At 39.2% G+C, this 12,982-nt stretch overlaps 1 protein-coding gene across 1 annotated transcript; it reads right to left on the minus strand.

Annotated features, from left to right (window-relative positions):
* Positions 1-8,534: 8,534 nt before the first annotated feature.
* Positions 8,535-10,938, minus strand: LOC103719804 (uncharacterized). The gene is made up of 5 exons (XM_008809203.6): positions 10,793-10,938; positions 10,429-10,705; positions 10,117-10,328; positions 9,908-9,995; positions 8,535-9,409 (listed from the first exon to the last, which is right to left on the minus strand). The coding sequence occupies exons 1-5, from the start codon at positions 10,799-10,801 to the stop codon at positions 8,916-8,918; spliced, it is 1,080 nt and encodes a 359-aa protein (XP_008807425.4). The 5' UTR covers positions 10,802-10,938; the 3' UTR covers positions 8,535-8,915.
* Positions 10,939-12,982: the final 2,044 nt, after the last annotated feature.

The following is a 12,982-nucleotide window of genomic DNA, read 5'->3' on the forward strand; positions in this document are numbered from 1 at the left end:
CAAGCCAACCTCACATGCTCTTGCTGGTCTCTCTCTCTGTCTTAATTATAGCCCCATAACAATACAAACCTAATGGCCAAGGTTGCCACTAGTTCTACCACCCACCAACCCAGCACCAATAGCTTCTTGTCACGTTTCAGACACTGTTTGCATCCCCACGCTCCACGTGTCCCTGAGTCATCATCTAGTCACCTCCAGTCCCATGGAATCATGGTGATTTGACCATTACGTAGGAGCCCAGGCAGCCATGAATGGAGACCTTCATTAAATGGAGGTCTAAGAGGCCAACCCATGTATTCTATGAAAAATACTACTACTTGACCATAGCTTTCCATTCCCTGCTCATCTGACATTCCGAGGTGCCACAAGACACTTGCTCTTGGCTGCTGCTCGTAATCTACTTAGGTATTCGTATTGCATGAGATTGGACTTGAGGTGATACAAAGTCTTTCCATGTGCTCCCATGGAGTCTCCACTTGTCCTCATCATCATGAATAAGATTACTTGTCTCTTAGGCTTTTTTTAACCACCATCAAATGTGTCATTCATTTCTGAAGTGACCCATGACTTCAGATCTACATGGCCAACTAATGGCCTCCCTTTTAATGGATGGAGACCTTTTAACTGAATATTCCCAACCATCGTGGCTCGAATATTGAGGTTCACAGTTTGCTCGGTCCTCAAGGAGATCTCGATGGAGCCCAGCAACGCCTAGGGTCAATTGGTTTGTCATCTACCTCACCAATGTGAGTAAATATATGTCCCACAAGGTTAGATGGAACAAAGTTGTTCTGATGAGCATTTTACTTCTATATCAGGTTATGAGTGAGCTGCTTGAAATGTGCAGTCCATGAGGTTATACCAGCCTAGCTAGGTCCTATTGCTCAGATTAAAAAAAAATTGCTAATTTTTGGCTAATCTAGGATCACAAATTTCTTTATATTATATCTACTGCATGAGCTGTAGTGAGCTTAAATATCATGAATGATAAATAGCATAAATTTTAAAAAAATGATGGAAGATTAAGTTGATGTCCGAACAAAAGTTCTGAACGAGACGAAGTATATTTCATATTTTTAATGTATCTATTCAAAAGAAGATGTTTCTTGGTCATGCTTAATAAAAAGTTGGAACATTGGCATATATTTTGTCATTAAATTTTTAAGATTTTATTTTTTTTCTCAACAATTCCTATTATGTGTTAGGGATTGACATATACCAATTATAAAAATTTTGTGAAGTTAGGATTAGGTGCACCACACTTCATGCATAATCTGAATTATATCTACAATAAATGCTATTAGGATACGCAATTGCAACTTCATAATGTTTTGAGCTAATTGTGCTCCATGTTAGGAGATAAGCGAGCACATGTTACATATTTTTCATTAAGAAAAATAGTTTCTTAAAGCTTGCCACTGATTCTATACTAATTTTTTGTCTTTCCGATACTACGCTTAGATCTTCTAGAACTCAGAGTATGCATGTAAGCATCACCTACTAATATAACATTTTATATGAAATTGCAAAAGGTACATTACTAACACATAAAGGCCAATGTTATTATATTTCATCTATTTACTTATGAAAATTTATGTGATTATGCCTTGTGAACTTGTGCATTGGTCACACCCACTGATAGTAGGTGGGGCATTAATAAGAACTTCAATGAAAATCATGTAACCACTGACCTTAACAAGAGCCACAAACCAAGATCCTTTTTGTTTCAAGAAAGGGGCATGCCATTTTGGTTGGGTCATTTGGCAATGCATCAATGTCAGACTTCATCCACAATCTCATGACTTAAAACCTAATCCAATCCCACCCTTCAAACAAAAAAAAAAAAGGGCTTCAATCCTTCATAAACACCTATCCTAATAATTTGGCCCATACTTTCATCAAAAGCTACCACCTTTACTCTGGCACTGGGGCAAAGCCACCATGTGCTCACATAGGCCAATTCCCAATGCTAACAACGCTATACACATGATTGGGCTAGAATTTCTTGTGGCAAGTACAAACTTTCTCCAGGCCCCCACATTTTTTTTCTCTGCCACAAAAAATTTTTTTTGGTAGGTCATAACTTTTGTACCACCTTTTCCCATTTTCCACTGTTTCACATGACAAATTTAATAAGAAAATTTTTGTGGCCATCAATGATGTGGGCCCATCTGAGTCAGCAAGGATGGACGTATCACAGACAAGAGTACACTCCCCACGTGACGCCCATCTGTCACGCCGCTAGCGACGTAACATATACCGCCAGCCGGTAGCCAATCACGCAAACGTGTACCACAGCAAGATCTTGATGTGTCGCCCACTGTTTGATCAGAGGTGGTCAGGGATCATAGCTACTAGCTAGGGATCATGCAAGCTTTGATGTAGTGGTATTTTTTATTAGGAATTTTTTTTTTTTTTTTTTTTTTTGTGAAAACGGCAATTTCATATAACTCTAACGTGAATACACCTTGCCATATCAGAAGAAAGCAAAAAATACAGTGGAGGCGGGAGCCCTGCCGTGGAAGTCCAACAAAAGTCCCCTGAATGTCGTGCAACGTAAGAGGCGACCCAGTCTGCCATACTGTTCGCCTCCCGGAACACATGTACTGCCTCGAAGTCGTCCATCTCCAGGGCCATCCTGCGGGTCTCCCGAATGAGAGGATGTCCATCACCATATCTGTCCGCACCCTGAATCCAGTCGATCACTATAGAGGAATCCCCCTCGAGGTGCACCCGCCTAGCGCCAAGCACCCGCCTCACATAGGACACACCCTCCCAAGCTGCCCGTAGCTCAGCTCCCACTACAATTTTTTTCATAAATATCCTCCTACAATTTTAAATTTTCTTAGGTAAATATCTTCGTAAAATTTATATTTATTTATGTACCTCATAAAATACTGTTTTTATATAAATTAATACTCCCAATATAATATTTTTTAATATTATTAATAAAAATTATATTTATTTTAATTTTAAAATTATTTTTTTCTTCATCATGATCGTCTTATAAATGTTTCTTTTTGCACATCTATCCGTTAAGAATATTTTAGTTATTTTAATTTGAAACTATTATTTTTTTAACGACAATAGATGGTGTGGATATATATACAAAAATAAAGATAAAAAATGGATAGAATAACAAAACAAGTATTTATGCAAAATTTGAGAGGGTATTTATGCAAAATTTGATATTTATGAGAGTATTTATTCAAAAAAACTCTTTTTATTATCATCCCTATAGAGTTTAAATATTTATATTTAGAAAAAAAAGCAACGATCCTTTGCTGCGCGCATTCTGTACTATTGAATGATGGTTGGTCATCATAAGCAATGCATGTATAGCATGTAAAGCCATCCTATTTGATAGCCATTAGTTTTGATGATTGAATGACATGGTAGCTATTAAGAGTATTCTACGACATTGTAATATAGACTGTGCATCATAGAGGATTCATGCTCTACAAAGAAACCCACTATCTTTATGAAGTCACTGGAAGTATACATATCTCGTTCATTAACCTGAATAATTTTGTTTATCGGACTTGATAGATACTCTCCTAGCTAGTTTTTAGAGATAAGGAGTATTGGCAAAATAGTCGCGTTTATTTGATGTTAGGAATTCTTACTAACATGTTAGAATTGACATCTAGTCGCATGAAAAATGGAGGGTTGATATCAGCATGAGAACTAGTTACAAAAATATATCGAAAACTATGATTACAAGACAGCAAGAAATCTGATTACGTGCAATCCAAACATATTAACTAATGATTTTTTTCTGAAAAATTTATAACCACAATTATTCTCTAAATTAACTAGTAAGAGAAAATAAGATTTTACCTAACAAATAGTGACCGCTAGTGCAAATAGTAGTCAATTATTATTATTTCAAACAAATAGTAATAAATACCAAAAATATTATTTGATTATTTCATTATCTATCATTTACAAGATCACTGTTATTGGCTATACAGTGGGGTGATTTTGAACTTAGAAAATTATTCCATACAATGGAACAATGAAAATAGCAAATAAAATTTTAACCATTCAAAACCCTAACGCGACATATAATCTATGGTCTTGAAAGCTATTACTATAATTGAGATTCTTTGTGGTGCATAGTTTGCATGGCAAATTACCGTAACATGCGAGATAGTTGACACGTCATCCATCTTAAAAATAAATAGCTGCTGTCTATTATGAAAATTTTAGAAGTTGTACTCGATACTATATGCGGTATATATACCAAATAAGTAGTAGCCATTCTTTTTCAAAATTGATGATAAGATAAGCTATCCAAAATGGAACATGCAAAAGAAAATCTTGGATCTCTGGTTTGCATTGATGGACGGGAGGTAACACCAAAACAAAGGGAGCAAATCAAAGCGGGTGGACCCTTCAAGCACTACACCTACCATCCCTCCCCCCGTTTTCTTGCCTCCAACCCGAATCCATTAGGCCCCAACCCATTCTCCCGACCAAACGCCAACACACCAAGATTCTCCAATGGAAAACCACCTTTGGTTTACCTACGTGTAAAGTTCCATGTTGATGAAAGCAACGAGAATATGATGATTGCAGTGTGACTCGAAGACGTAGATTAAAATTTTTTTTAAAAAAATCTCCGTCACAACTTATCTAATGCAATATTTTTTTTTTTTGTCAAGTTTACAGGTTTCTAGTACTGTTTCTTTTCTACGGCTTCTACGTGCGTCTTACGGTACGTTGAACCAAAACGCTGCATCAAGCATTCAGAGTGGAATTATAATGATGAGAGATAGGCCCCAGAGGATGAGAGCCGTACGATCCGGCGATAAAGGAGGGAGATACGGGGATGGTGGGTGGGGGCCATCCCATGGGCACGGCGACGCGGCGGCGGAGGAGGAGGGCACGGCGGTGGCGGCGTGGGCGTCCGCCAACTTCGCCTCGAGATTCGGGGAGGCCATGCACGAAGGACGAGGGGATAGGGGTGGGGGAGGAGGGGGGTAGCAGTAGTGCGGGTGGTGCAGGTACCAACCTCCACCATCACCGCTTTCTTTTTCGTTTCCTTTTCTTCTCATCACCTCGAATGAAGTGAAGGTGGATTCCAAAGCCTGGAAATGGGCTCTGCTCCTCCGTCTTGAGACGACCGCCACCTCCGGCCGTATGATCCCTGTGTATGGTATAAATTTTATCCAAACTGATACGATGGTGAGTAGCTGATGATGCGTAAACATTAATTGCAAAGCAGTTCATGAACAAATCATACTGCAATTACTTGTTGGCTTGGTATCATGAACACATTGTGGCATGCATGTACATTTAGGTAGACTTTATCTGCACAATTAATATTACAGACCAGCTCGATCATATTAGAAGATAACTCGATCATAATAATTAAATAGATTTAGAAGATCCATGCTTCGAGGTATGGATAGAGATGGAATGAGCCGAGGAGGAGGAGCTTCCTCGGATACTTCATAACTTTTTATTTTCTAATTTTATTGAACATATTCATATTTATATTATGTAAAATATCTATTCTATAATATATATATATATATATATATATATTCTATATGATTGGAGTTTCATGGAATGGAATTTTGGTGATGGAGGGGGTTGCATTAATTATCACTACGGTCAAGTGGCCTGGCAAGTCTCAAAATTATCAAACACTTCCATTGAAATTATTGGCAAAAAGGGAATCTGCACGGCATTCAACTTGTATGACAACTAACAATGGTGGAAGGAAAGGGAGCATGGGAACAAGATTAAATAAATGAAAAAGGTGAACTATTCTGTTCTCCTTTTGGATTGCATTGTCGAGGGAATACGGTAGAGTTACAGAATAGTAGGACGCTGGTTTCACGTTGAATGCTCATGGTGTGGGGAAAGTTTTGGTACCCACTTTGGGGCCCATAGTACGACCATTTGTAATACATAGATTCGGACATTGCTAAAATGAATAACTTCAAAATATACCGACATGCCGTTTTATTTGGTGCAATAAAGATCAATAGTTATGCTGTAAGTGCACTGATCGGTGCAATTATTGTCGTATGGTAATCACGTAGAGTTGTTACCATGCTATTAATGTGCCATCAACTATTATCATGCAGATATAGCACGTCTCACTAAACTAAGTAATAGATATTAATTCCATCCTATATAGAAATGATTCAGATAAGCAATTTCAGACTTTTCTCAACATATTTCACTATCTTGCTCTAGATCTCTAACTTAAGTATCGAAGGTTCCTGCTTGAAATCTTTCAGCAAGCAGATTTTTTTACAGGTTAACACCATCTTCCATCTTAGTTTCAACCAATCTCAGATCATTTCGGTCTCATCCAATCTCAGTGCACTTCAATTCCAACCAAGCTCAGCACACAGCAGACGGAATCCAACTGAAACAATCAGCACTATAAATTCTCTTTCAGCAAAATAGTGATTAAAATTCACTTCCAATTCATGATATATAGCTCTTAGCGGTCAAAGAGAATTAATTAGAGTCGTGGAGACAAGTAAAAGTAAAGACTACTTTGAATGAATTAAGTATATAGTCATCTTGACTCTAAGACGGAGCACTTGTTTTAATTACTATTTTATGCATTCAAGCGTCACAACTATAAAGTGAGATCTGGTTAGATTCTAAATAATAAAAGACACCTCGTTCCATATTTAATTGTAGAATAAGATCACAGCTTGTGATTCGTAACACTGAACCGTTCCACTTATAATATTTGTTAACTAAAAATTAACCCAGCTATAATCTGTACATGCACACATGTCGCATCTTATAGTAGTGTGCCACTGGATCAATCAAACTACTCAACCAAATAATTATTTTTCTAAAATACTTAACTTTTAAAGCTAACAAGAGGCTCTAAGAAACTAATGACGTACCAACCTGTGCTAATTTACCCTCCCACTTCGTTAAACAAAACAAAACAAAACAAAACACAAGGGGTTGGCGTGTTTACCAATTTAATAGCTTTCTTGCACCAACCGAAGTATACGCCTTGCACAACGAGCCAAAATTGGAGCCGGTCATCGGACTGGTCGACCACATAAAAGCCGGTTTACTACTACCAGTCCATGGGACTTTAGCTTCGAAGAGTTTCTGATTGCTTTATGGTTCGACACTTCGATGACACTTCGATGAACTTATTTAGACGAAAACCGCTGATATTTCTTCTTTTTTATATTTTTTTATTTTTAATTTATTTAGCTGTAGTCACGTGAGATCTATATAAATGTCATTCTTATCCCGAACAAAATAAAAAATCTCCAGTTTAGACCCCAGTCGATGGGACTTTAGCTTCGAAGAGTTTCTGATTGCTTTCTTTATGGTTCGACACTTCGATGACACTTCGATGAACTTATTTAGACAAAAACTGCTGATTTTTTTTTTTTTGTATTTTTTTTATTTTTAATTTATTTAGCTGTAGCCACGTGAGATCTATGTAAATGTCATTCTTATCCCGAACAAAATAAAAAATCTCTAGTTTAGACCCCGCCCAAAGTTTCAGCTAAAACTGCGGCTAGGGAGGGACCAGAATGTAATGTTTTCATTTGAGTGGGTGATGCAAGCATTTTTGTCGTGTCTCCCGCTCCAATCTCTTATCAAAGCAACCAGACAGCGACTTCGATCGCTATCCACGGATCTCCTCAAGGTCTCTCCATATCCCGAATAACAACCATTCGAAAAGCAACCGTATTTCTTTTCAAATCAACACCTACGTTCTTTTTACATATTGATCCCTGACAGAATATCCGTCACCTTTTCCATCCAAAGGGGCATGCAAAAAGTAAAGCTTTTTTTTTTTTAACAACATACTACCTAGCTCTGGGCAAATATTCCATAGGTCCTGCTGAACATGTTCCCTCGTAATGAGTCGCATGACTAAAATAACAGTAACTATGAAGTATTTTTATTAACTTTAGGTTGAGGTTTAGCTGCAAAAATTGTACCATGAAACCATAGGGCTTTAGACAAGGCTAATAAGGCTAGGAAAGTTGAGAAGTATTTTGGCTTTGTAGCAGTATAGGATGTAGTGGCTAGCAATGATGGATCACAACTGAGATGCCAAAGGGCAAAAACCAAACCAAGGTTGGAGCAAAATTTGACAGAGGCATTTCAATACCACTAGCGCCCAACTCACCCAATAACACAGAAGGTGAAGGTTAAATTTAGCTACCTCATGCTTTCCCATAGCAGTGATGAAAAGCTTCTTAAAGGCTATATGTACCAATCGGCCACCTTTTTCCAAAACAAAGAGAACATGACAAGACTCCCTGCACACGTATTTAATAGATATTAAAAGTATGACAATGATGCTCCATGCAGTCAATTATTAAAAAGGCCAAAAAAAAAGAAGAAGAAGCCAATCTATAACTAAATATACTCAAATAAAAAATACTAGAGACAGAGATAGATCTAAACCCCTGCTCATAACTCCATCATAACCTGAGCAACTTACCAAACATAGTAGCTATTCCCCTCATTTTCTCTACTTAAATTCCAGAAGCTTCTCTGCATACAATCCCAAGTAAACTTGAAACTAGTCCAGAATTTCTTACACAAAAATACCAGTCCAAAGAGAAAGTACAGCTTAACTTACATATTGCTAAAAAGAAAGGATACATGCAAATGCTACAATTCGCTAAACAGATTTTTCTCATAAAAATAAGAAGATAAAGATGAAAGAAAGAAGGGGTAAAAGAAGAAAAGGAAAGGGGGCAAAAGGAAAGGAAAAAAAAAAACAAAAAGCAGAATACTTACACAGGGGAGAGGAACAAAAGAAGGACAAGAACGAGAAAAATAAAAGGTTGACAGCCTCCTCAAAAAGAGATGATTATTTCTAATTATATGTTTACCGGGGTAGATACCGCAAAGAAATTTCTCTCTCAACCCCCCAACTTTCTCCATTTTCACATCACGGCACACGCGTTGGGGTTCTCATCGCTAAAGATCTGAGGAGGAGGGGGATACGAGTACGGGGGATACGCGTATCCCACTCCGTATCTCGGATAGTAGTAGTATAACTCGTTCTTCATCAAATCCACCACCTTTGCGGCGCCGCCGGCGGCAGCCACCGCCGCCGTGGCGTCCTCCGCCGCTCCACCGCTGCCCTCCTTCTCCTTCTCCTCTCCGCCTCCGCCGTCTCCGCCGCCCTCCTTCTCGTCTTTCTTCTCCCCCTCGGCCTTCTCGCCGCCAGCGTCGGCCTTCTTCTCGTCCTTGCCGCCCTCCTTGCCGTCGGCGGCCTTCTTCTCGTCGTCCGGCTTCTTCTCCACCGGCTCCTGCTTCACGACCACCGCGTGCTTCCCCGTCCGCTTGTAGACGTACTCCACCAGCTTCGCCGGGTCGAGCACCCCGGTCACCGTGACCAGCGTGGCCTTCAGATCCGGCTCCACCGACTGGACCCCTGCTCCATTTCCCCCATCAAAATCCAATTTTTAGACCAATACCCGAATCTATCCACATAAAAAAAACGGAGCTTTGGACCGAAATCTCGAACCGAGATAAGAGTTTCAGTCAGCGAGAGCAGAGAAAACCAGAGAAATCTACTGAATTCATCATGAATCCATTAAAAAAAAAGTTAAAATAGCAACAGGGTAGGTAAAGCATGAAGCGCACTGTAAGTCTGAGGTCTGAAGTCTAAATCCATTAAAAAAAAAGTTGAAGCTTTTCTTAAAATTTGAAATATAGAATGAGTCAGAGTAACTGGAATTAGAAAAAGCAAAAACCAAGGGATAATCCACTGAGTACAAATCTTAAAAAACCTCGTTTTTGCTATATTTTGAACCAGATCCAGCAGGAAATCATTAAAAAATGGAACTCGGATTCTGATTTTAAAAAGGAACTTCTTTTTTTTTTCTCTTTGGTGTTTCAGAAAGAGAAAGGGAGCTTTCTTTAGGATAACCTTTCATCTTTAGGATCCTTTTCTTAATCTCCTGGGCGCAGGCCTCGCAATGCATGTGAACCTTGAGCACCACTGCTATCACCGGTGGCTGGAGAGGAGAAGAAAACAGAGCTCAGAGAAACTATTAGGAAGAAAAAAGAGCTAGCTTTAATAGACTGAGACAGAGGGATTAAGAAGAAGAGAAGAGAGAAGAGGAATAGCTAACTGACCTCCTCCTTCTTCTCCTCCGGCTTGGGCTTCTCATCCTTCTTCTCCTCTTCTTTCTTCTCCGACTTGGGTGGCGGCAGGGGAGTGAGAAGCTCCACCTTGCGGCCCGTCTTCCTCTGGACTCTTTCCACCACCTTCAGCGGATCCTCCGCCGCCTTCTTCCCCTTCACCACCACCTTGTGGATCCGGCAGTCTGTCTGCACCTCCTCCACACCTTCCAAAAACGCAAAAAAAGAAATCTCATTTTATGTCGATTTCCCCGACAAATTAGCCCCCAAAAGCGATTTTTACATATAAAGAAGAGATTTTTATACCTTCGAATCCTTTTAAGCAGCGCCTCACCTTCCGGGCGCAGCCCTCGCAGTGCATGTAGACACGAATCACGATCTCTTCCGGCGGCGGGGGCGGTGGCGCCGCCTCCCCCTTCTTCTCTTCCTCCCCACCGCCTTCCTTCTTCTCCACCTCCCCTCCTCCTCCTCCTCCGCCGCCGCCGCCGTCCTTCCCTTCCTCCGCCTTCGCCTCCTCCTTCTTCTCCTTCTTCCCCTCCTCCGGCTTCTCCTCCTTCTTCCCCTCCTCCGGATTCTTCTCCTCCTGCCATCAAAATCAAATATTTCCAATAAAATCATCAATAAAACCTTCTAAACATGAAATCCGAGAAGAAAAGGCGCCGGATTTCACCTCCCCCATCTCTTTATCGGTGTCCAACAGCAGCCCCGAGCTCAAGTTTTTTGCAACGCCGGCGATGGAAGCGATGCGATGCAAAGCGTCAGTCTCTCTCTCTCTCTCTCTCTCGCACCTCTTGTGGGGAAGAAGAGGGGAGTGGCCTGACGTGGCATTAAATAAGCCGTCACGTGCGACGGGAGCGTGATTGGGCTTGGGAGTTCGAGCACCGTACGTATCTAAATTTCTATGCGAAATGTCGATCTAACGCTCCGTTATCCATCAGAACCCATCCTGTCCGTCTATGCGAGGCGTCATCGTATGGGAATGGCTTGAAATATCGGTGCCGCCTCACATGGACGGACGAGATGCGTTTGATTGAGAAAATATGCGGGATGGGTTTATTAAGTCGTGTAGGTACTTTATGCGCGCCTGCGGAACGTGGATCGGGTGCTTATCGTTTGCGGAAATCCGCCGTTGGTTTTCAGCTACAATACATCCTGTCCGTCTATTTATTTTTTCGGGCCGTTATGGTGAATTCTGTCTTACGCTGTGGCGCAGGGCTGGATGCGGCGTTTGACGAAGCGCATCGAGAATAAATACATCGGTAGAAATTAAAAAATAAAATATTTAAAAATTAAGCAGAAAAATTTGAAATGGAATCCCTCATCATAGTTATAGTTCTACTATAAATAACCACATAAACTGCCATCCAAGCATCATCATCATTGGATTCTTGATAAATATATAAAGCTCAGAAAAAGACCAAATTATGCATCCATAAAATAGGAGAAAACCTACTTTAGTAGATGGTGAACCTAAAAGCCAGAAAATTAGAAAGTTCTCAATACCAATATGGCATAAGTCAAATCTTTCCATGCAGCACGTAATTCTGCTATCAGAACTGAAACATTAAAAATTCTAACTCCACTTGTTGTTACTAGAGCATCACCAGCACTTTCGATAACAAAACTCAATTCATTGAAAATATGTTTCTCCTCTATACTGCTATCAAAATAGATCTTGAGGAAGTAGGGAATAAAGTGCAATGTATACTGGAACTCATCCATGTAGAAGGAGAAGGAATTGATAAAAGTTATGACCTTTTGGATAGAAATATAATAAGAAATAATTGGTGCTAATTGAGCATATAGAAATCAACTTGTCTAGCATGGAAACTATTTAAGATTTTAGGACGTATAAATATTTGATGATGACCTGAATGCCTTGATGTTCATTTTAATTTTTCTTTTTTTATTATATGCCATGAGATGCACTAGATCAAACTAGTCAATATTCCTAATCTCCGAGCCATAAAATATAGCCTACTATCTCTAATCTGCATGCAGAATAAAGATCATATGATTTGAAATACTACCATATGTATAGAATGGTTAAAAATGGATACTTTAAATAACACGAAACAATGCATACTTTTTTGACTATTCGATGCATATGCTAAGATAACATTTGGCATCACTTTGATTTTTATGTTGAGAAGTAAATTATTATTTATATTTTATTTAAAATTTTTAAAATATAAATATGTTTGGTGTTTTTAATTTTTTTTAAATAATTAAAAATGATGATGGTGGCTAAGGAGCTTGTCATAGTGCTGGTAGAAAATAAAGCCAATAATGATAGTGGCAATGGTGGTTGTAAGAATGCTAGCAATGTGGCTGTGATGCAATGGTCGTAAGGGTATCGATGATATAGTTGTGGTTGTGATGATGGTGGTGTAGTAAAGGCTATAGTGGTGGCAGTGTCGCCACGAATATAGCAGTGGTGGTGGGAGTGGAGATGTTGCGACAATAGTGGAGATAATAGTGATAGAAAAATATTGTGAAGGTGATAGTGACAATTGTGGCAGCGGTAGCAGCGATGGAGATGAGTGCAAAAATTGTGGCAATGATGGTGGCGACGATAGAGGTGGTGTTGATGGTGGCAATAAAAATATAAATTTCTTATTTGAGAAAATAGTGAAAGTAAGAATTTCTTACAATTTTTTTTCTAAATTAACAAAAATCTTTTGAAATGTAGAAAATAAATTTAATATCATGAACATGTTTTTGCATCGGCTTTTATTTTATTTTATTTTATTTTTAAAAAAAACAGTGATGCCAAACAAGCTCTAAGGATCTCCAAATTACATAATGTTTTGTGTATAAAAAATTTAAAGATAGTTGATCACATCTAATGGCTCAAATT

The sequence above is a fragment of the Phoenix dactylifera genome, chromosome 4, assembly GCF_051530095.1.
Source record: "Phoenix dactylifera cultivar Ajwa chromosome 4, Ajwa_hap1_PhDact_Kaust_v1.1, whole genome shotgun sequence".
NCBI classification, from domain to species: Eukaryota; Viridiplantae; Streptophyta; class Magnoliopsida; order Arecales; family Arecaceae; genus Phoenix; species Phoenix dactylifera.

What these genes read in the sequence shown, in the direction of transcription:
- LOC103719804 (XM_008809203.6), bottom strand. An exon ending in CTGCTTAAAAGGATTCGAAG is followed by an intron (nt 10,329 to 10,428) that starts GTATAAAAATCT and finishes CGTTTTTGGAAG; the next exon opens with GTGTGGAGGAGGTGCAGACA. An exon ending in AAGGATCCTAAAGATGAAAG is followed by an intron (nt 9,410 to 9,907) that starts GTTATCCTAAAG and finishes GAAATGGAGCAG; the next exon opens with GGGTCCAGTCGGTGGAGCCG.